Raw genomic sequence first — 24080 nt, 5'->3', positions numbered from 1 at the left:
CAGGAAAGACTGGATTTTTCAGACGCATAACATAGAAGACTGGAGAGCAAGCAGTCAGACTGAACCTGAGCAGGACCTGCCTCCTAGGGTGCAGCCACCTAGATAGAGCCAGCCTCTCTGCTCCTCACTGCTTTTCAAACGTTCCAGGCACAGTGAGCATCTAGGCCCACCGCTTCATTAAATGCACAGAAATCCATTTTACTTGGAGCCTTGGACATAATGATCCATCCATGGGATAAACGGACTTGTTCGTTTGACGCCAAAGACACACAAAATGATTGCGAAACTAATCACAGCCAGCGTGCCAGCGGCGCCCGCAGCAACTTCCCTGTATTAGAAGATTTCCAAGGAACAGCTGGCAGAGGCCCTTGGCCACACGGGAAGAGGTAGGGGGCAGGGGTATTGTGACATGCCCCAGGGAAGGGCAGTATTTCCCTTGGCCATCGGAGGCCCCGGCCCAGAGGGGCAAGGGAGCCGGACTGGCCATGGAGCCTGGGGCCCAGCCCTCCAGGGCCCTGGGGGAGGGCAAGGCCGAGCCGCAGCAGCAGGCCCCCACCCAGTGCATCGAGGGCCACGGCCAGGTGGTGCTGTTGGGCGAACTCTGGAAGCAGGATGAGTGCTGTGTGACCCTGCAGAACATTCTGGAGCAGGACCCGACCGATCCGCCCTCCCGACCCTCCTCCATTCGAGCCACGAGCGGCCACAGCAACTCCAGCAACTGCGCCAGGGGGAGGCTCAAGCGCTCCGGGGACAGCTCGCGGAAGCAGGGCGCCGATTGCCCGGCCGCCAAGTCCAAGCGCTGCTCGCAGAAGCAGCCGTGCGAGCCGTGGAAGGCCAGGGACGCGCCAGAGCGCCAGTGCAAGGCGGCGCCGGCGGGGACCCCGGGCTCGGGGCCGGCGGAGGACGCGGCGCCGGGCTGCCGGGACCCTGGACCGCAGCGGGCGGCGCCCGAGCCCGGCGCGCGGCTGCTCCTCGTGCTGTGCCGCGCGTCCGCGCTGCGCTCCCAGCTCCCGCGGTTGCAGCTGCTTCTGCAGCAGGTGAGCGCCCGGGAGCGCAGCCGGCCCGCCGCGCTCTTCGGCCTCATCGTGCAGCCGCGGCGCGAAGAGGAGGCCGAGGCGCGCCGCCGCATGGAGAGCCTGCTCTGCGGCGCCTTCGCCCCGCACAGCCCCGACGCCGAGGTGCACACGGCCGTGTTCTGCCCCCGCCGCGCGGAGGGCACCCTGGACGTCCAGCGCGCCGCCGGAGGAGCGCACAGGGTCGCGTCTCCGGGTTGCGTCCGCCTCGTGGATCGGGCCACCCAGACGGATGGTGAGGGGCCCGAGGGAGGGCAGGGGCGGGAACGCCGGGTGGCCAGGGGCGCCCCCGGGGTGGGAAAGTGCAAATACAGAGGAAGTCCCCACCCTGCTGGTCCCAGAAGGGAAAGTCTTAGACGCTCAGTCGTGTCCGACTCTTTGCGACCCCATGGTCTGTCCATGGGATTCTCCAGGCAAGAATACTGGAGTGGATAGCCATTGCCTTCTCCAGGGGATCTTCCCGACTCAGGGATCGAGCCCGGGTCGCCTGCATTGCAGGCGGATTCTTTACCATCTGAGCCACCAGGGAAGCCCTTGGTGGGGATGATTTTAGTCACTAAGTCCTGTCTGACTCTTGCAACCCCATGGACTGGGAACCTACCAGGCTTCTCTGTCCATGGGATTCTCCAGGCAATAATACTGGAGTGGGTTGCCATTTCCTTTTCCAGGGGATTTTCCCAACCCAGGAATCCAACCCGGGTCTCCTGCATCGCAGGCAGATTCTTTACTGACTGAGCCACAAGGGAAGCCCACGGAAGCCCAGGGAAGCCCAAGTGGTAGACAAATTCCTGATGTCGTGGTCCCTCTCCTAATGCCTCCACTTGCTTCGTTTGGGGTAAAGATGAACTGGGTTTCTCACACCAGATGTCTCGCTCGCTGAGGCAATCTCTGGTAAAAAAGTGTTGGAAATGATTTGTAGTTAAACCTCCCACCAATCCACCGGACCCTCTTCCCCCTTGCTTGCTGCTGCCAATTGCACTTTTCTAAGGTACTCATTTGGGAGTCTCCAGTTCCCGAGCCCACCCTCTCCTCTCCAAATCCACTATTTCTTAACTTGATTCTTTAGTCTTCTCCTCCAAGGAATCGCAACTACAATAAAAACATGCCTATGGTGAGCCAGGCGCTGTTCTAAGGGCTTTTCACGACTAATCCTCACCACAATCCAATAAGGAAGGCCCTGTGTTAGCCTAGTAACCCTCCTCCTTCCCTCACTTCGGGATTCTTACCTCCAGCCCTCAAGACCCTATGGAGGTTTCCAGACCTATGGGTTAATCCATGGGTCTGAGGGCTCTGGGCTCTTAAATGAGCATCTAATGCCTCTGCCTCCTAGAATCCCTCCAGGGGCATCAGTCCAGAAGAAGGAGGTGCTCTGGGCAGGTAGTCAAGGCTCCATTACTGGAGGCTATGCCACCCTTCTGCTGCTGCTAAGTCACTTCAGTCGTGTCCGACTCTGTGCGACCCCATAGACGGCAGCCCACCAGGCTCCCCCATCCCTGGGATTCTCCAGGCAAGAACACTGGAGTGGGTTGCCATTTCCTTCTCCAATGCATGAAAGTGAAAAAGTGAAAGTGAAAGTGAAGTCGTGTACGACTCTTAGCGACCCCATGGACTGCAGCCTACCAGGCTCCTCCGTCCATGGGATTTTCCAGGCAAGAGTACTGGAGTGGGGTGCCATTGCCTTCTCTGACCCTTCTGCTGGTGACCAGAGCTAGTTGTCCCCTCTTGCTGATTAGCTGCCCTCCTGACATGTGGGGGTGAAGGGTCAGTTGGCATCTATGGTGCCCTCCAGCTCTAAGATGCTAATTTTGGGACAAATGGTGACTGCCTGATCTGGGTGCCCCAGATGCACCAGCGTCAGGGCCAGCAGCGTCAGGGACCTTCTGCTCAGGACCTCGTCCCGACCACCTAGCTGCATCCCTTTAGGCCCATTCTCCTCCCTCTCCTAAATAGTCCATGAGGTTTTCCCATGGCCAGCCTGCCTGCTTAGGAAAGCCTCTTGCCTAGGGATTGTTCCAATGGGGATCCTCAGGCAAGTCCAGAAAATCCCACTCCATCTTTGAAAACAAGCTCTTGGTGATGCAGTTCCCAGGAGCCTTGTCCCCTATCAGCCATGCCCGCCCTGCAGTCAGTGATTCCCTGGGTTCTTTGTCCTCCTACCGTCACCCTCAAGCAGCTTGTTGAGGCCCTTCTCTGGACTCTGGCCCTCCTCGGTCTCCACAGCTCGGGAGTGGGGAACTCAAGAGAAGACAAGCATAGAAATCGTTCTCACACCACACAGAATGTGACCTGGGACTCAGAGGGAGAGAGATCACTTCTCATTGGGGATCCCAAGAAAGGCTTTATGAGATGTCCACTTGAGGTGGATCTTGATGTTGGGAAGTGCTCTGAGAGGGAGAAGGGCTCAAGTAGGGGCAAAATGCTTCCACAAATGCAAGAAAGTGTCCTCGACCTCCTGGGCTCACCAACAGCTGGAACTGGACGTGGGTAGCAGCGAGATGGCCTATGAGCCGGGGACAATGAGTTGTGACTCATTGAGTTACAGAGTCATGTGTTGTAGAGTCAGACTTCTGGGCTTGGAATGTGTGCTCATGCCCACAGGCAGAGTGGAAGATGTTTTAGCAGTAGTGCTATCCTTCCCCATCCTTCTGGGGCAACCTCTTACTCCACAGGTGCCATCATCCTGTTTCTTGGGACCTCCTTGCTGTTTTCTCCATGGCCATAGGAAGACTCCTCACTCCTCCTAAAGCCTGACCCTCTGTGTTCCCTTCATCACTCTCCTGGGGTACAGGCATTTGTTTTCTGTGCTCTCTTTGGCTTTTTGATGTGAAATGGAATGTTTCTTTCATTGCTACCAGAAAATGCTACCCACATGTGTCCGTTCGCTGTCACTGTTCAGTTGCTAAGTTGTGTCTGACTCTCTGCAACTGTAGCCCACCAGCCTCCTCTGCCTATGGGATTCTCCAGGCAAGAATACTGGAGTGGGTTGCCATTTCCTCCTCCAGGGGAACTTCTCAGCCCAGGGAGCAAACCCAGGTCTCCTGATTGGCAGGCAGATTCTTTACCACTGAGTGACGTAGGAAGCCCACCCATATGTGTCTACCCATCTCTAATTCACTTAAACCAGTGGTTCTCAACCAGGGGCAATTTCTCATGCTCAGTCTCTCTCTCTCCCCCTCCCCCTGTCTCTCTCACACACACACCACATTCCAGGGACATTTAGCAATGTTGGTAGACATTCTGGGTTGTCACCACTTGGGTTGAAGGGTGGTGGCTACTGTCATCTCATGGGCAGAAGCCACGGATGTTCCTAAACCACTTCCAGTGAAGGACAGCCTCCCAACAAAGAATTTTCTGACCTAAAATGTCAACAGGGCTGAGATTGAGAAATGATGGTATAAACCAAGTCAAGGCCCTCAGTCAAAAGCCCATCGGTGCCTGAAAATCAAATTGCGCAGAGATAAATACCTTAGGAGTTCCTGACCTGACTGCTAAATCAGGACAGGTTTCCCAACTCAGGTCTCCAGTCTCTCTGATTCTAAATTGAATCCCCTGCTGAGAGATCCATTGCTCTTGACTTCAGGGAATTACTACCTTCTTGCAGACTCACCTGTTCCGTGAACCTCCTCACGCCAAGGGTCAACCAGATTCAACCCAGCTTTATTGATCTGAGCTTCCTTTCATTTCTAATCCTTCATGCCTTTGTTTTCATCAATCCTATCAAGGAATTTAAAAATTCATTAATTTTAAGGCTTGTATAATTATCTGACTCCCTAAGAAAAAGAGCCTTGAACGGGACTTATTGATGCCTCCAACTGGCTGTGTGACCTTGGGAAGGTAATTTAACTTCTCTGAACCTCAGTTTCTCTTTTGCAAGAAGAGAATCATTAAGATATTTTCAGGCTCTAGAATCCTTAAAATATTTCCTGTCATTTTATATTTCATGTCAGGTCTGGCCTTACATGGGGGTTCTCCCTAAACCGTAAAAGTTCTACCCTAAACTGTATCCTGGAGCAGGATTATCAGCCCCCAGACTCTCAAGGTTAACAGGCGAAAACTCACTCACCTAGTGACGCATTAAGGGCAGAGTGTCCTACTGTGAACATGTTCTGTGTTGCAGTCCAAGCGTGAAGTTTAAGGTTGTCTTTTTAAAATCCTGTTTCCTCTTCTGTCCTAAAATGAAGATCACATTGTTAACTTCAAGAAAGAGTCATAGTCTCCTAATTGGCACGACGAGTTGGGAGTCCGAGAGATGGTCTGCTATTGTCAGACTGTGTGAATCAAAACAAACTGTGGAAAGTTCTTAAAGAGATGAGATTACCTGACCACCGTACCTGCCTCCTGAGAAACCTGTATGCAGATCAAGAAGCAGCAGTGAGAACTAGACATGGAACAATGCACTGGTTCAAACTCAGGAAAGGAGTACGTCAAGGCTGAATATTATCACCCTGCTTATTTAACTTCTATGCAGAGTATCTCATGTGAAGTGCTGGGCTGGATGAATCACAAGCTGGAATCAAGATTGGTGGGAGAAATATCAACAAGCACAGTTATGCAGATGATACCACTCCAATGGCAGAAAGTGGAGAAGAACTAAGGAGCCTCCTGATGAGGGTGAAAGAAGAGAGTGAAAATGTTGGCTTAAAACTCAACATTCAAAAAACTAAGATCATAGCATCCAGTCCCATCACTTCATGACAGATAGGGTAAAAGTGGAAACAGTGACAGATTTTATCTTCTTGGGCTCCAAAATCACTGTGGTTGGTGACTGCAGCCATGAAATTAAAAGATGCTTATTCCTTGGATGGAAAGCTATGACAAACCTAGACAGCATATTAAAAAAGCAGAGACATCACTTTGCCGACAAAGTTCCGTAGAGTCAAAGCTATGGTTTTTCCAGTAGTCATGTAGAGGTCTGAGAGTGGACCATGAAGAAGGCTGAGTGCTGAAGAATTGATGCCTTTGAACTGTGGTGTTGGAGAAGACTCTTGAGAGTCCCTTGGACAGTAAGGAGATCAAACCCATCAATCCTAAAGGAAATCAACCCTGAATATTCATTGAAAGGACTGTTGCTAAAGCTGAAACTCCAATGCTTTGGCCACCTGATGCAAAGAGCCAACTCATTGGAAAAGGCCCTGATGCTGGGAAAGATTGAGGGCAAGAGGAAAAGGGGACGACAGAGGATGAGATGGTTCGATGGCATCACCGACTCAATGGACATAAGTTTGAGCAAACTCCAGGAGACGGTGAAGGACAGGAAAGCTTGGTGTGCTACAGTCCATGGGGTCACAAAGAGTCAGACACAACTAAGCAACTGAACAACAGCAACTGCTATTGTCAGTGTAATGAGTTTCAGAAAAGTTTATTTTTCCAAACACCTGTTATGTTTTTGTGGAAATTCTTTTCCCCATTGCAGTGTTTCTTATCAAAGTTGGGGAACCCCCCAAGTCCTTTCCCACAGTGAGGAGAGCAGACTTTGGGAGAAGGGGGAAGCCACTCCAAACGGGATAATCTGGTGTGGGGAAGCAGACAGCAAGACAGTAAAAGGCTGTAGATCTTCCATGGACCCGCAAATCTTCAGTTGCCAAAAATTCACAAAATGCATGGTGAAGTGGTTTGTTTGTTTGGAGTGGGTGGGGGTTACATGAAAACCAGTGATAGAGGAAGCGTCTCAGCCAGGGTGTCTTGGAGAGGAATAGCGCACAGAGACCCAGGGACACAACCAGCAGGCAGGTGCCCAAAGGAGGGTCTCAGTTTGCAGAATCCTGAGGTCTAAGTTGCCACAGGCTCCAAGGCCAGGCTTAACCAGGTGCCCAGGTCTGTGGGCACCTCCAGGAACCAAGGAGGACGGAGGGCAGCAGGCAGGTGTCAGCAGAGAAGACTGTCCCCAGAGCCCCTGCCATGGGAGCCACCCTGTCTTTTGTGACCTCACAGGAGGTGGGTGGGTGACTCTTCGCTTCAGGGCCTTAGCCCAGACGGACGCCAGAGCCTTCCCCCAGGGCAGGGGCACACGGCCCCTCAGCGAGGGAGCCGGGACATTAGGCAGCTCCATGTAGGTGCACGCTTAGGTCAGGAGGATCCACCATGAAGAAGTGCAAGAGGAAGAAGTCAGAAACCAGGCGCCGGGGCTCCACCTCCCGGCACGCCAGCTCCGAATCCACCCCCCAGCAGCAGAGCTCAGAGTCAAGTTCCCAGCAGCCCGTCTCTGGACCCAGCCCGCGACCACCCAGCCCCAAGCCCACCTCGCAGCTGCCCAGCTCGGGGTCGGCCCCCCTGACGCCCAACCCAGCACCTGCCCCACCGCCCCCCAGCCCAGGGCCCACCCCGCAGCAGCCCAGCTCGGGGTGCACCTCACAGCCCAGCAGCAACTCTACCCCCTCGCAACCTGCACGCCGAGCCCTCCCAGCTCCAGAAGTCAGCCACAGCCACTCAGCTCAGGACGTCGTGTCTCCAGACCCCAACTCCAAAGCATCCTCTCGGTCCAGGAAAGCAGGTGGGCGGCCGTCTTACTCAAGTGGTTCTAGGCTTTCTGCTGATGAATCCCAGGGCTGCCCCAGAGGCTGATAACTCTTCTGATTGGGTCGTGATGTACTGATAATGTGTATTCTGGAGCTGTGCAGTGGGGAGTGTGTGGGTGAGGGCGAGGGTGAAGGGTTTGGGGTTCATTTTTTTACCCAAGAGCCCAGGATTCCTGGGTTTTGTCATTCCTCACCATGTTGAGTCTCTCTAAAGACAGCCACAGGGTATTCAGACAGATTAACATTCGCCGTGGCTCGGTGGGTAGTAGTAGCTCCTTGGGAGCCATACATACCCAAATAAACACCAAGGCTGCATTAATAGAAGAATCCAGTGAAGGACAAGGAAGGCGGTCATGCTGCTTTACTCTGTCCTCATCAGGCTATTTGTGTGCTTAAAAGATGCCTAACAATCTAGTCCAAGGAAGATAGTCCAGGATGGGGACCTGAGAGGAATCGGGGGAAGCAAGAGCCTTCAGGTGTAGGAGACTCCGTTGAGGGAATTGAAGGTTGTCTGTCTGTCAGCTGGAAAGTATGAGTAGATTTGTTCTATGTTGTTCTCAGATGTCCGACTAAGGGCCCATGGATAGGGTTGCTGGATAAAATACAAGCCTCCCTGTCAAATTTCAGATAAATAATAAGTGTGTCCTGAATATTGCACGGGCATCCTATATTTTTATTTGCTAAATCTGGCAACTCATCCATGGAAGGCACTGTAGAAGGTAGATTTCTGCTCAACTTTAAAAAGTATCCAACAATTAGCTCTGTCTGAAAATAGAATGGCTGTCCAGGAAAAGTTGTCCCCCGTCTTCTTGGGTAGCCAGAGTCTGAATGAGCATGGGATTGTGTCGAGAGAACTTGAACAGAGTTCAGGAGGTGGTCTGGTTAATACCATGCTACTAATAATGGTAATAGCTAACATTTATCACTGAGCACTCATCGCATACCTGACATTCGACTCAGCCAAGTGATCTTATTTCACAGTCTTATAAAGGAGATACTAGTATCATCTCCATGTTATGGATGGGGAAACTGAGGCTCAAGCAAGTGTAACAGCTGCCCCTCATGCAGCTGCTGGTAGCACTAAGAGGGGAACTTCGGTCTATTCTGACTTTAGAATCCTCCCTCAACTGCAGCAATGATCTTCCAATCCTGGAAGGTTTGGTGGTCTGCCCAGGAGGAAGAACATCCTTTCTGAGCTTCTGGATCTACCTTGAGCCAGTGCCCGTGACTGTGGTCCTGAGCCCACCAAACTCCCAGGACCACAGCATTCCCTCTCAGATTGTGTGGACATAAAATAAATGAGAGGAGTAAGGGTGAGTCCTAAGTCCAAGTATGGCTGTGACAACAACATTTCTGTGGCTAGGGATCAATCCATTAACATGTGGAAATGTTTTGAGTATGATACTAAATATTGTATATGTTATGATCAGAAACATTACTTTGCCAACAAAGGTCCATCTAGTCAAAGCTATGGTTTTTCCAGTAGTCATGTATGGATATGAGAGTTGGACTATAAAGAAAGCTGAGTGCTGAAGAATTGATGCTTTTGAACTGTGGTGTTGGAGAAGACTCTTGAGAGTCCCTTGGACTGCAAGGAGATCCAACCAGTCCATCCTAAAGGAGATCAGTCCTGGGTGTTCATTGGAAGGACTGATGCTGAAGCTGAAACTCCAATACTTTGGCCACCTGATGCGAAGAGCTGACTCATTTGAAAAGACCCTGATGCTGGGAAAGATTGAAGGTGGGAGGAGAAGGGGACGACAGAGGATGAGTTGGTTGGATGGCATCACCGACTTGATGGATATGAGTTTGAGTAAACTCCGGGAGATGGTGATGGACAGGGAAGCCTGGCATGCTGCAGTCCAAGGGGTCACAAAGAGTCAGACACGACTGAGCGACTGAACTGATGACCGTCAACCACTGAGATAAATCTTTCTGGATTATGGCCTTGAGAACTGATCTGTAGAACACAAGACTTTCTATTTGCACATCTTTTCATGAATGCATGTGGCTCACCCTCAGATTGGTATTCTGTTTGTGGCAGAGGCAAAGTGGGAACTGGTGAGGCTCATCCATGGTTACAGTGGACGCCCACTCTTCTTCTGCCAAAGGAATTGTCTCCCTTGGAGCCAGAGTGGGAAGGAAGGTTGGTGATAAGGGATGAGGACCTTTAAATAAAAGATGGCATATTCTAAAATACAAATCTTTTCATATGTAGAGAATACTGTAGCTCAAGAAAATACAAGTCTTCCAGAAGAATGTCTGTAATCAAGAAGATGGACAATTTCAAGCCTCAGTGAGGCTGTGGGGAAGTCAAAACCTTCTCACACTGATGGTGGGAATGTAAAATGGTTAAACTGCTGTGGAAAACTGTCCGGGAGTTCCTCAAACGGTTAAACATGAAATTGCCATCTGATCCAGCAATTCCTGATCTGAGTATATACCTAAGAGAATTAAAGACATACATCCACACCAGAACTAAAACAGCAGCATTATTCATTATAGCCGAAAAGTGGAAACAGCTCAGTGACCACCAAATGATAAATGGATAAACAACATATGGTACATCCATGCAATGAAATACTAGTTGGCAATAAGAAGCAATGATGGGGATTTCCCTGGTGGTCCAGCCGTTAAGAATTGAAATTCCAATGCAGAGGACACAGGTCCCATCCTGGTCAGGGAAACTAAGATCCCACATGTCTTGGGGCAACTAAGCCCAGGTGCCACAACTACTGAACCTGCATGCTCTGGAGCCCACACACAACTACAGAAGCCCTCGCATGACAACCAAGACCCAGTGCAGCCAAAATCAAAGACACGAGCGATGCTGATACATGCTGCCACACAGATGAACCTCAGACACATTAGACTAAGGAGAGAAGGCAGTCTCGAAAAAGCCCACATATTGTGTGATTCCATTTATGAAATGTCCACAATAGACAAATCTATTGCCCAGAACCGCAGGGAGTGGAGAATATGCAGGGCTGCTAATGGGCTTGGGGGAGGATGGAAAAGTTTGGAATTAGTGATGATGATTGCATACATTCATGAATATATTGAAAGCCACTGAACACTTCAAAGGGGTAAACTTTAGAATGGAAATTGTGTGTCCGGTTTGTTTGTTTGTTTTTTCCCAGTTTTTTAAAAGAAAAAAGATAAGTCTCATCTTTAGAATCCCGTCCCTCCCCTTTCCAGGAAACTCGTGGGCAAGTCTAAGTAGAATGGGTGTTGATCACTGGCTTCCTGGGCTTTAGGGTTGGCAGCTCAGTCAAGAAGCCAAGACAGGGAATTCCCTGGTGATCCAGTGGTAAAGATTCTGAGCTCCCAACATGGGGGGCCTGGGTTCGATCCTTGACCAGGGAACTAGATCCCACATGCCTCAACTAAGAGTTCACATGCCGCAACTAAAGATCTCACATGCCACAACAATGATCAAAGATCCTGCATGCTGCAACTAAGACCCGGTGCAGCCAAATATTATTTTAAAAAATAAAAAAAGGGAAGAGGGAGCCAAGGCGGAAGTAGTTACAGGAGGGAATGATCCATCCGGGAGTCCTCTTGCTAAACAGCAGAGGGCGCTGTCTCCAAGTTCCTCTGGGACCTGCAGCTCAGGACAGCAATGGAGGATGAGCTTGGGAAAGGATCTCAAAGACGGTCCACTGGAGTGGTTGTCTTCTGGATAAATCTGTGAGCTCCAGAAAAACGGAACGTGGCCGCTCTGGTTGCAGGAATGTCAATGCCACCTCTCCTAGGATGTGCAGTCCTCCTTCCCTCAAATTCCGTGGAAAGAGCCCCAAATTGCGAGTTAGTAATCCTGAGCTGAAGCCCGATTCTTCCATCTCCTTTCTATCGGGGCACATATTTGATATTCTTTGAGCCTCGGTTTCCTTATTTGTAAGCTGAGGATAACAATATTCCCCACCCCAGGACTGCTGACAATGAGATGCGATGGATAATGCCATACAGAGCACTGTCCAGGTGTGAGCTATTACATGGGTGTTCTCTGTGTTATTCCCAGGTAGCATGCATTATTTCCCCAAGCAGTCGTTCCTCTCTCCTCTACATAGGCCACTGCTCCTCGCATGGACACCTCCTGCAGCAGTGGGCCCCTCACCTCTCTCCTTCTCTGTCCAGCAGGGCCTCTGATTCGAGTGGGCCCGCGCGCATTCTGTTCCTGTTCCATTTGCCCCGGCAGCTCTGCTTGCTGGCGTCGTCTGGGCCTCTGCCACAGCCGCATCTTCGATGTCCTTCTGCCTCGGGCCTGGCCGACCATGTCAGGGAGAGGATTCCCAAACCTCCTCACCTTTTACAGGTTCTGCAGCCCCTGGGGGGGTGCTGGATCTTGGGCTCACCTCGTACTTACAGTCCTATGGACAGAGGAGCCTGGCAGGCTGTGGTCCCCAGGGTCGCAAAGAGTCAGACACGACTAAAGCAACTCAGCACGCACACATGCACTCAGCCTCCTCTGGGGACTCCAAGGCCCAGAGGAAAGCTGCTTCTTCGGGTGGGGCTTCTGGCCTTTTCTGCCTGGACCCACCTGCACAGAGAGGTGCCAATTTTCTCCTTTGGGGTTCATTCTTCTTTGCTTCAGAGCACACTCTCCCACAGCCCCTCCATCGCAAGCTCCCTGTCACTCAGAAGCTCGGTGATTAAACGCTCTGTCAGGCCACTGCCTCCTTCTGTGGCCTGTGCCACAGCCAAAAGCTTCCTGTTCTTGACCCGCATGTGAACTTCCCCCAGAATTTAGAGATACATGTGAATGTGAGTCAAGTACCCCTTGGTGAGAGGAAGTCCTCCCCCTCCTTCAGCAGGTCTCAGGCTATTCCTGGCAGCCCCACAGGGGTCTGTCCCTGACCCAGTGGCCCCCACTGCCTCACCCTTCTCTTCCTCTCCCATGAAGCCCCCAGGTGGCTGCCGCTTCCCCTGGTGGGAAGACATCTGTCCAGGGAACTTCTCCAGTAGCTTTTGCAGTGGCACAGGGCTACGTACGGAGAAGGCAATGGCACCCCACTCCAGTACTCTTGCCTGGAAAATCCCATGGACAGAGAAGCCTGGTGTGCTGCAGTCCATGGGGTCGCCAAGAGTCGGACACAACTGAGCGAGTTCACTTTCACTTTTCACTTTCATGCATTAGAGAAGGAAATGGCAACCCTCTCCAGTGTTCTTGCCTGGAGAATCCCAGGGACGGGGGAGCCTGGTGGGCTGCTGTCTATGGGGTCACACAGAGTCGGACACGACTGAAGCGACTTAACAGCAGCAGCAGCAGGGCTACGTACAAGGGCTAGAGCAGGACCTCCACCTCCCCCCAGCTCTGGAAGCCAGGGAAGCCCCACTTATACTCAGATCTTACACATGTCCAACAGGATACATCTTCCATCTGGGCATCACCCACCCTAAAGCAGAACCCACCCACCCCCATCTCCATTCTACTCCTCTTCCCAGCCCCTCCCCCGCCAACTCCCCTGTCTTGTACATTCTTGAAAATCATCATCTCTCAGCCTTGTGAAGCGAGGCGAACAGATACCCAGGTGTGTTGGGAGAGCACACCAGAGCTAAAATGCTCTGCTACCTGGTAAGTCCTGGCTAGGAAGGGCCTGCCCCCGCCCCCACCATTGCCATGATCAGCTGTCTTTCCATTCAGTACATTCATCCATCTGGTGCCAGGGAGCGCCATGGATTCACAAACCACCAAGTAGGAAAACCTCCTCTGCATAGGATGCTAGGCACGGTGAGGGAAACCAGAACAGGGAGCTTTACTCTTAAAAATTGTGCCATCCACATGGTATCTGATTCGCGCTCCTTCCGTGGCCACCAGACCAAGGGGGAAGGCCTGCCTTTCCTCCCCACAAGGCCAGGGCCCTAGCTGCCTGCTTCCTTTGCCCCAGGGACCAGTTCTTCACTGATCTTTCTGTTTATGAAATTGCCCTTAGCCTCAGCAGGTCATGGGCTTCCCTGGTGGCTAAGCTGGTAAAGCATTCGCCTGCAATTTGGGAGACCTGGGTTAGATCCCTGGGTTGGGAAGATCCCCTGGAGAAGGGAACGGCTACCCACTCCTGTATTCTGGCCTGGAGAATTCCATGGACTGTATAGTACATGGGGTCGCAAAGAGTCGCACATGACTGAAAGACTTTCACTTTCATTTTCTACATGATAAGCTAAGACGTGCATCTAGAAACTCCGATGCAAACCAGGAAGGGATCTGTGTCCCAAAAGAGATGTTCAAAGAGCTTCGCTCCTGAGCTGGGGTCCAGGTAGATGCTGTGTTATCAGTCATATCTGAGCTGAATCTGGAAGGATTTTAGGATGCTCTTGAGCACACACATACATGCGCACGCACACACATACACATGGCCTATTTTAAAGGGAAAGGATCCCGGGTGGAGGAAAAGGTACAAGCGAGGCTCAGAAATAGGAATGTGAAGGGGAGGGGCCGAGGTCCAGTCTGGCCTGTGTCAGGTGTGCACCTAAGTCTGCTCAAGTTCACACCTGCTTCTGTAACCTTTCCATTTCTATGCAGAGTGGAGTGTTGGCTCTGGCTTTAAATAAATTAAAATTTTGATTTTTTTAATTAAATTAAAAAATTTTAAGTGCTTAAATATTAAGTAAGAATCTCTGCTTTAGTAGGGTCTTTGTCCAAATGGCTACTGCTTTTTCTGAGTGCCTTCCACGTCTGCCTGCAGTGCAGGAAACCTGGGTTCAATTCCTGTTTTGGGAAGATCCCCTGGAGAAGGAAATGGCAGCCCACTCCAGTACTCTTGCCTGGAAAATCCCATGGGCGGAGGAGCCTGGTAGGCTAAAGTCCATGGGGTCGCAAAGAGTCAGTCAAGTCACTTTCACTTTGTTCATACTTACTAGCAGCCTCGTGCAGTTTCCCTTCCCACCCGCTTTGTAGGGGTGTAATATGTGGCTTCTTCAGTTGCCTAGTCTCCAGAACAGACCTATGCGGCAGGACTCCTCCACAGCGGGGTTGTGAGGCCTGAAGAGGACACTGGGTGGGAGGGAGGTGTTTAGCACAGGGCCTGGCACACGGCGGCCTTAAACACCTTGTCATCTTCTCTCTGAGTGCCCAGGGGAGCTGGCATCCCAGGCCAGCCCATCCCCGGATCCTGGAGGGAGTCTTGTGGTAGAGCGTTACTGAAAGAGGCGAAAGGAACTGTGTTCCCTCGAGAGGAGGACCTTTAGCGGGGAGATGGGTGTTCCTGTCATCCTCATGGTTTCCTTTCCCCTGCCTACGGACGAGCACTAAAGCCCAGCTGCCCCCAACCCATGGGTTCTCTGCTTTGCTCTGCAGAAGACCTTCAAGAAAACATTCCACTCATCGTAATTCGCGTGCTCCGAGCCCTCGGAACTGTTGCTGTGGCTCTGGGAGCCCTAGGAGCTGCCTACTACATCCTTGAATCTTTGTAAACAAGTCCCCAGGCCCGCAGTCCGGCAGGTATGTGGACCCCTTTCATGCCCGTGGCCCTCTGCAGAGTGATCCTAGAGCCCATCGACTCGCCAGCCGTGTAGCATGGTGAAGCGCCTGTCCCTTCTCTGAAAGGAGGAGGTCTTTATGGGGGCACCAAGACCCCCAGTCTTTCAGGGGAAACTTGAGAGTGAGAGACTCATTTCTGGCCTCAGGGCCTACTGGCGTGGCTCTCTCGGGCAGCCCCGGACACTCATGGACAACGCTAAACCCATTGTTGGGATCGTCAAAACAGAGATTTCCCTGTTCCCTGCTGACCTCGGGTGGTTCCTCTCCTCACAGACCCCAGCTAGGAGGAGACAGGAGAGGTGAGCCGGGGGTCCTACACCTCTTGGAGCTTTTCCTCCAAACTTTCTCCCTGTGGTTCCCACTGTTTCCAGCCTTTCTTGTCCTCTGTGAACTTCGTGTTCCACAGAAACCTTCTCCCATCTTTTAAACCACTGTTCTCTCCAGCCTATTCCATCCTGTACTGTGGATGATTTTTACGTACATAGGTGGCCTGTCTCCACCTTCTAGTACAAGATCACTGAGGGCAGGGAGCCTGCCTTATGCAACATCTTGGATCCTCCCCTGTCTCAGGCTGGGCTCCCTAGTAGCAGAGCCTGAGACAAGGATTTGGGTGCACAGGATTTAGTGAAGGAAAAAGAGTGAGGGGAGGCCAGAGAGGGAGGGGACGGAGCAAAGCAAGGATGAGGTCTCAGCTGAAGTCCACTTAGCCTGGTCCAGGCAGGCCTGGAGGTTGAATGACACCCAGAGGGGGTATAGCCTTGGGGCAAGAGGGTTGGCCTTTCTTGCTCTTCTGTGAGTCAGTCGTTAGCTACTGGGAGAGGTTAGGAGTGTGTGTCTTTGTGAAAAAGTGGCTCCCGTTTGGGTGAGGACAAGTTCCTGGGGAAGCAGGCAGCTCTAGGCCATCAGTAGACAGCGTTCATAATTCACAGGACTGGGCAGTGGATATGCAAGCGCACAAACAGGATCTGAGCAGGCACTGAGAGCACCTTTTGCCGGGAGCCATCTCCCGGCATATTGCATATTGAGTGCAGCACTTTCACAGCATCATCTTTCAGGATCTGGAATAGCTCAACTGGAATTCTATCACTGCCGGGAGCCAGCGTGAGGAACTCTGCCCGTGGCAAAGGTCCTGAGGAAGGAGGCTCGGCATACGCAAAGGCGGGATCGAGCCTCAGGAGTCCCCTTGGAAATTCTCGAGCATCTACCCCCAAAACCAGAGTCTGCCTATTTTCTGCTTTGTGCTCTCACCTACACCTCTGACTTTATGGGGGGCTGTCCCCCACTACCTCTCTCTGAAAAAAAGAGTTAACTTACAGCTCCAGTTAATAATTCCTGGGTGTGATAGTGTTTCAACCTACAAACTCTTTTGGAAGTCCTCTAGCCTGCCTGAATAGGTTTTTCCGGCCACATGTGATTGCTCAGAGCCTCCCAACTGTGAGAGGCATGAGATGTTCTAAACTGTCTAAATACAGACTCCTTTGAGCAGTTAAAAGATTGATTAGAAATTGTATTGGTGAAGGGTTTGTCACTTGTTGGGCCATTGTTTGCTGCTAAGTTTCCATATCCCTTACCTGCTGTGTCCCTGGCAGTGTATTGATTAATATGATTGGTGTAAGTAGTAGCTTTAATGTTTGTAACCTGGGACCCTTGAGTTAATTCTTTTTCTCGTTATAGCCCACCACACCTTTGCCCTGTAGGAATGCAACTTTATCTATGCTTTTGGAGGGTGGCGCCTGACTAATCACCTTTAGAGAAAAATAAGTTTTCTGAAGAAAGGGTCTTAAAATGTTAACAGGCCTCCAGGCCAGAAGATGATGCAAATCACCTAAACTTTTGCATATGATAAGTTTGCAGGAGGAAAGCCTGGCTTGCTGCAGGACTCTACCCCTTCCCCCATTATTCTCTATGCATAACTTAAGTATAAAAACTACTTTGGCAAATAAAGTGCGGGCCTTGTTCACCAAAACTTGGTCTCCCCATGTCGTTCTTTCTCTCACCTTCTGGCTGAATTATTCAGCCTCTTTTCTCCACTGAATTTCCTCACTGAGCTATCCTTATTCTATTACTCTTTATATCTTTAATTAACATTTAAATAAGCTGTTGTTTCCTGATTCCTTCCTTCTCCGTTCCTCTCTCCTTTTCACTCTTTAGCTCTTTCTCTATCTTTAGATCTTTCTCTATTTTCTTTTGGTTATATACCCTATAATACATGTTCTAGGGTCATAGATGGGAAATAAGTAATTTTTTATATAATTCCAGATGTTATTCCAAAATTATTATTCAAGTACTCTCCAGTTACCATTATATCGATATTCTCATTGCTTTACATCACCAGTAATTGGCATCATCTGGTATCATACATGTTTAACTATCTCCTGATATGTGGAGGGTGCACTGATGCCTCATACTGGTTTTCAACTCTGTTCCACTTATTCCTTGTGAGGTTTACCAGGATAATTCTGTTTTTTTATCAATGAAATACCAGTTTATATATTTCTCCCACATTTCTATTGATTTAGAGAGCTTCTTTATATTCTGTTTGTCATATTTACATATTAAAAATACATTCTTTTCAAAAAAAGGGGGGGGGGAAGAAAAAAGGAAAGAAAATAGAGAAAGATCTAAAGATAGAGAAAGAGCTAAAGAGTGAAAAGGAGAGAGGAACGGAGAAGGAAGGAATCAGGAAACAACAGCTTATTTAAATGTTAATTAAAGATATAAAGAGTAATAGAATAAGGATAGCTCAGTGAGGAAATTCAGTGGAGAAAAGAGGCTGAAATAAGGATAGCTCAGTGAGGAAATTCAGTGGAGAAAAGAGGCTGAATAATTCAGCCAGAAGGTGAGAGAAAGAACGTCATGGGGAGACCAAGTTTTGGTGAACAAGGCCCGCACTTTATTTGCCAAAGTAGTTTTTATACCTTAAGTTATGCATAGAGGATAATGGGGGAAGGGGTAGAGTCAGGCAGCAAGCCAGGCTTTCTTCCTGCAAATTTATCATATGCAAAAGTTTAGGTGATTTGCATCATCTTCTGGCCTGGAGGCCTGTTAACATTTTAAGACCCTTTCTTCAGAAAACTTATTTTTCTCTAAAGGTGATTAGTCAGGCACCACCCTCCAAAAGCATAGATAAAGTTGCATTCCTATAGGGCAAAGGTGTGGTGGGCTATAACAAGAAAAAGAATTAACTCAAGGGTCCCAGGTTACAAACATTAAAGCTACTACTTAGATTCCTGAATGTAGTCAATACACTGCCAGGGACACAGTAGGTAAGGGATATGGAAACTTAGCAGCAAACATTGGCCCAACAAGTAACAAACCCTTCACCAATACAATTTCTAATCAATCTTTTAACTGCTCAAAGGAGTCTGTATTTAGACAGTTTAGAACATCTCATGCCTCTCACAGTTGGGAGGTTCTGAGCAATCACATGTGGCCGGAAAAACCTATTCAGGCAGGCTAGAGGACTTCCAAAAGAGTTTGTAGGTTGAAACACTATCACACCCAGGAATTATTAACTGGAGCTGTAAGTTAACTCTTTTTTCAGAGAGAGGTAGTGGGGGACAGCCCCCCATAAAGTCAGAGGTGTAGGTGAGAGCACAAAGCAGAAAATAGGCAGACTCTGGTTTTGGGGGTAGATGCTCGAGAATTTCCAGGGGAACTCCTGAGGCTCGATCCCGCCTTTGCGTATGCCGAGCCTCCTTCCTCATGACCTTTGCCACGGGCAGAGTTCCTCACGCTGGCTCCCGGCAGTGATAGAATTCCAGTTGAGCTATTCCAGATCCTGAAAGATGATGCTGTGAAAGTGCTGCACTCAATATGCAATATGCCGGGAGATGGCTCCCGGCAACCTTTAATTATCAGTTCAGTCACTCAGGCGTGTCCAACTCTTTGCAACCCCACGGACTGCAGCATGCCAGGCCTCCCTATCCATCACCAGCTCTCTGAGCTTGCTCAAACCAATGTCCATTGAGTCGGTGATGCCATCCAACCATCTCATCCTCTGTCATCCCCTTCTCCTCCTGCCTATAATTATCCCCATTGTCAAATCCATGTGCCATGAAAGCTTAATAAGTGATGAGGGGGAGGAGAAGGGGAGGCAGTAATGGGAGCTTTTTTTTCTTTTTTTTAAAAAACTTTTTATTTTATATTGGAGTATAGTTGATTAACAATAGTTACTTTCAGGTGGTTAGTTTCAGGTGAACAGCAAAGGGACTCAGCCATACATATACATGTATCCATTCTCCCCCAGACTCCCCTCCCACCCAGGCTGCCACATAACACTGAGCAGAGTTCCCTGTGCTATCCAGTAGGTCCTCATTGGTTATCCATTTTAAATATAGCAGTGTGTACATGTCCATCCCAAACTCCCTAACTGTCCCTTCCCACATCCTTCCTCGCTGGCAACCAGCCCCAGACCTCTAGCAGCCACAGCAGGGTGTGTGGTGGGAATAGATGCTCAAAAGCCCAACCCAGAAAATAAGCTCCAGGGAGAGCTCGCCATCTCCTCAAAGGCTCTGCTGCCTGATCATGGGACCATTCATAAAAGAGCAGAGAAGCACCTTAAGCTTTGCAAAATTCCATAGCAGCTGAGGATCCCCGGTTTCCTCATCTGTAAACAGGAAACGTCATAGAACCTTCCTCTTGAGATGGTTGGGAGCATGAGACGGGGTGCTTGGAGGGCAGAGAGCTGGCCAGGAGTCTTGTTACTGTTATCATCTTGGAGATGGTTGGGAAGATGCTGGTTTTGGAGTTAGAGCCCACGGTTCTAGTCTGGCCTCCACTCCCAGGTCGCTGGGTGTTCGGGCCCATATTACTTAACTTCTGTGAGAGTCGGTATCATCTCTAAAGTGGGGAGAATAACAGCACGTTCAAGGGCAGTGGTTGTGAGGATGAACTAAGGGATGTACGGCCCTCCCGGGCTGGCCACCGGCTGGGTAGACGGTGTGCTGTGCTGAGTCATTTCAGTCATGTCTGACTCTTTGCGACGCTATGGACCAAAACCTGCCAGGCTCCTCTGCCCATGGGATTCTCCAGGCAAGAATACTGGAGTGGATTGCCATGCCCTCCTCCAGGGGATCTTCCCAACCCAAGAACTGAACCAGCGTCTCTTACATCTCCTGCACTGGCAGGCTGGTTCTTTATCACTAACACCACTTGGGAGGCCCTGGGTAAGGTGGTAGTGACTGGCGTTTGAAGATGGTGCCTGAGCTAAAGCGTTTCATCTTAGAATCTCCTCCTGGCAGCACCCATGGGTGTGAGCTTGGGCAGGAAACCTTGGGATCAGATCCTCATTCTACCCCCAGTATTTCTTGGGCCTGGACAAGGTTTTTAACTCCTGATGCTTCATTTTCTTGCTAAGTGCTGATAATAATAGTACAGCCCACGTTAAGTGGGGGGACTCGGTGAAAAAAACGCATGTTAAACACAGTGCAGTGTCTGCCACAAAGAAGACCTCAACGTAGCGGCTACATTATCATCATCCTTTTTTAACTCAGTAGTCCCCAAATTTTATTGACCTTTGAAAGCTATAATATAATTTATTTTTTAAATATTTTTTAGAGTAGTATTAACCTACAATGCTCCATTAGTTATGGCGCACAACATAGCGATTCTATGCATTACACAATGATTGCCACAGACACTGTAGTTTTATTAAAACCTAAAATTGTTAACATCAGTAGATAAGAAATTTGTAAACTAGAAGTCAGAATATAGTCAAGCTATGTTTTACAGCTGATCACTTATTTTCTTTAAATTAGCTTCCTTTTTAGCTTAAATGCAATTATCTCCAGTTCAATTCAGTCACTCAGTCGTGTACGACTCTTTGCGACCCCATGGACTGCAGCACGTCAGGCTTCCCTGTCCATCACCAACTCGCGGAGTTTACTCAAATTCATGTCCACTGAGTTGGTGATGCCATCCAACCATCTCATCCTCTGTCATCCCCCTCTCTTCCTGCCTTCAATCTTTCCCAGCATCAGGGTCTTTTCAGATGAGTCAGTTCTTTGTACGGAGAAGGCAATGGCAACCCACTCTAGTACTCTTGCCTGGAAAATCCCATGAACAGAGGAACCTGGTAGGCTGCTGTCTATGGGGTCGCACAGAGTCAGACACGACTGAAGCTATTTAGCAGCAACAGCAGCAGTTCTTCATATCAGGTGGCCAAAGTATTGGAGTTTGAGCTTCAGCATCAGTCCTTCCAATGAATATTCAGGACTCATTTCCTTTAGGATGGACTGGTTGGATCTCCTTGTATTCCAAGGGACTCTCAAGAATCTTCTCCAACACCACAGTTCAAAAGCATCAATTCTTCACCACTCAGCTTTCTTTATAGTCCAACTCTCACATCCATACATGACTACTGGAAAAACCATAGCTTTGACTAGACAGACCTTTGTAGGCAAAGTTTCTGCTTTTTAATATATTGTCTAGGTGGTCATAACTTTCCTTCTAAGGAGCAAGCATCTTTTAAATTTCATGGCTGCAATCACCATCTGCAGTGATTTTGGAGCTCCAAAAAATAAAGTCTGACACTGTTTCCACTGTTTCCCCATCTATTTGCCATGAATTGATAGGACCAGATGCTATGATCTTAGTTTCCTGCATGTTGAATTTTAAGCCAGCTTTTTCACTCTCCTCTTCCACTTTCATCAAGAGGCTCTTTAGTTCTTCTTCACTTTCTGCCGTAAGGGTGGTGTCATCTGCATATCTGAGCTTATTGATATTTCTCCTGGCAATCTTGATTCCAGTTTGTGCTTCATCCAGCCCAGCATTTCCCATGATGTACTCTGCATAGGAGTTAAATAAGCAGGGTGACAATATACAGCCTTGACATACTCCTTTTCCTATTTGGAACCAGTCTGTTGTTCCATGTCCAGTTCTAACTGCTGCTTCCTGACCTGCATACAGGTTTCTCAAGAGGCAGGTCAGGTGGTCTGGTATTCCCATCTCTTGAAGAATTTTCCACAGTTTATTGTGATCTACACAGTCAAAGGGGTGCTTTGGCCACCTCATTTGAAGAGTTGACTCACTGGAAAACACTATGATGCTGGGAGGGATTGGGGGCAGGAGGAGAAGGGGACGACAGAGGATGAGATGGCTGGATGGCATCACTGACTTGATGGACATGAGTCTGAGTGAACTCCGGGAGTTGGTGACAGACAGGGAGGCCTGGCGTGCTGCGATTCATGAGGTCGCAAAGAGTCGGACACGACTGAGCGACTGAACTGAAATGATAAAGCAGAAATAGATGTTTTTCTGGAACTCTCTTGCTTTTTCAATGATCCAGTGGATGTTGGCAATTTGATCTCTGGTTCCTCTGCCTTGTCTAAAACCAGCTTGAACATCTGGAAGTTCACAGTTCACATATTGCTGAAGCCTGGCTTGGAGAATTTTGAGCATTACTTTACTAGCGTGTGAGATGAGTGCAATTGCGTGGTAGTTTGAGCATTCTTTGGCATTGCCTTTCTTTGGGATTGGGATGAAAACTGACCTTTTCCAGTCCTGTGGCCACTACTGAGTTTTCCAGATTATCTTCAAATGGGCCATAAATGCAAAATCCTACGTTTTGTCATTAAAAGATCACGGGAAATATAAACACTGTAAAAATGAAATGTCCTGGAATTCTGGCTGACGGGGTGCCTGAAAAAAATCTCAGCTTTGATGTCAGTGTCCTGTGTGTTCAAAGATACTTGATTAGTGCTGGGTGTTAAGACTAGCCAGCTCCACACCGAGACCTTCTTTAACCAGAGAGTTGAAAGACCACAGGAATAGGTAGTGATTCCATATTATTGACTGCAATGTCCAGTGCCACTCAGAGAGTCTGTGGTCCACGACGGGTATGTCCAGCCCTGAGCCATGGGGGATGGGGAGATGATGGGAGGAGAGACAGGAGGAGGGGAAGTGAAGGGGGGCGCAGACTGCAGGGAGAATGGAGAGGCAGAGAAGAGAGGAAGGAGTGGATTGGAAACCTGCCCTGCCTGGACTAGGTCACCTCCCTGGGACTACTGAGAGTTTGCATTGGTGGCAAAGTTAACAAGGCTCCCCAGAGACTGAATCCAGGCTCCACTCCAGCCCTAAAGCTGTGTGTATGTTGCTGGCAGGGGTCCAGTTGGCGGGTGGGGCTTGTTTGGGGACCCCAGCATCACTGCCATCACTTTCAAACCACGCAGTGTGCCAACATCACACAGTTCTGCCTCTTTCTTCTGTTCTGAGTGGTGACTCCTCTGTCTCCCTAGGGCAGGCCCCTTTCCCAACACAGAGTTAGGACAGGTGGGTCCTCCCAGGAACAGACAGACCCTCTGTCCTTGGTCCCATGATTTCCCTGGAGAAGAGGCAGACTATGCCAGCGCCCCCGCCCATGTAGTGGCCTGAGACAGAGCCCTTCCCAAGCCCCAGAGCCCATGCCTGGTGATTGTGAGGAGAGGGTGCTTTCTCACCAGACCCTCTGCTTCTGTCAAATTGCTCTTCTGGTGACAATTTGGGAACCAGTGTTGAGATCCACGCTCACTGGTATCACATGTGTTTTAAATGACCTCATTTCCAAACTTGGCTTCTGTCAGGGCCAGGCTGTGATGTAAACTCCCCCGTCATTCAGTGGATGCTGAGGGTTCTGAGGGTTGGATGCATGCACCACCAGTAGGAGGCAGGGAAGCATTTTCTGGAAGCCCAGAACTAATAGCCACTGGTGGCCATGGTATCTCCCACCTGGCTCCCCAGTGTCCGCCCAACACCCCTCCCCATGTAGGTATGCAAGTGGGTCAGCTGGGCTGTCACACATTAGTACTGACCATGTGCCCAGCACCACATCAGGTGCTGTGAGATGTGACGACACAGTAGGGCATGGACAGCCAAGTCCACCAACAGGCCAGGGCTAGACTCGCGACTCTGAGGTCTGGTAAAATCTGTGGATCTAGGCCAGCCAAAGTCCCCAGGCAAAGAGATCAGAGGCGAAAATTCAGATGGAGGCCCACATACTTACCTGCCATCCAAGCTAGAAGGTGGCAGAGTCCACAC

The 24080-nt window shown here is 49.7% G+C and overlaps 2 protein-coding genes across 2 annotated transcripts; both read left to right on the top strand.

Moving 5' to 3' along the window:
- Nucleotides 1-385: 385 nt before the first annotated feature.
- Nucleotides 386-2982, top strand: LOC147377701 (uncharacterized). Its single transcript, XM_086323541.1, has 2 exons — nucleotides 386-1367; nucleotides 2917-2982. The coding sequence occupies exons 1-2, from the start codon at nucleotides 486-488 to the stop codon at nucleotides 2980-2982; spliced, it is 948 nt and encodes a 315-aa protein (XP_086179667.1). The 5' UTR covers nucleotides 386-485.
- A 4063-nt stretch (nucleotides 2983-7045) lies between these two features.
- Nucleotides 7046-17031, top strand: SPATA3 (spermatogenesis associated 3). Its single transcript, XM_086335820.1, has 3 exons — nucleotides 7046-7563; nucleotides 11729-11903; nucleotides 14883-17031. Exons 1-3 carry the CDS (start codon nucleotides 7155-7157, stop codon nucleotides 14986-14988), a joined length of 690 nt encoding a protein of 229 aa, XP_086191946.1. The 5' UTR covers nucleotides 7046-7154; the 3' UTR covers nucleotides 14989-17031.
- Nucleotides 17032-24080: the final 7049 nt, after the last annotated feature.

This window comes from Bos grunniens, chromosome 2 (genome assembly GCF_055505025.1).
Source record: "Bos grunniens cultivar Pamir isolate PY7600 chromosome 2, Bosgru_T2T1.0, whole genome shotgun sequence".
Classification (NCBI taxonomy): Eukaryota; Metazoa; Chordata; class Mammalia; order Artiodactyla; family Bovidae; genus Bos; species Bos grunniens.
The sequence above is the reverse complement of the archived record's forward strand: the minus strand, read 5'-3'. Positions and strand labels throughout refer to the sequence as shown.

Bases quoted from the DNA above. Each gene is read 5' to 3' on its own strand.
- LOC147377701 (XM_086323541.1), top strand. From the start codon at position 486: ATGGAGCCTGGGGCCCAGCCCTCCAGGGCCCTGGGGGAGGGCAAGGCC. The intron at 1,368-2,916 runs GTGGGAAAGTGC...TGGGTGCCCCAG, and splicing joins TGGCCAGGGGCGCCCCCGGG to ATGCACCAGCGTCAGGGCCA.
- SPATA3 (XM_086335820.1), top strand. From the start codon at position 7,155: ATGAAGAAGTGCAAGAGGAAGAAGTCAGAAACCAGGCGCCGGGGCTCC. The intron at 7,564-11,728 runs GTGGGCGGCCGT...TCTGTCCAGCAG, and splicing joins CTCTCGGTCCAGGAAAGCAG to GGCCTCTGATTCGAGTGGGC. The intron at 11,904-14,882 runs GTTCTGCAGCCC...TTTGCTCTGCAG, and splicing joins AACCTCCTCACCTTTTACAG to AAGACCTTCAAGAAAACATT.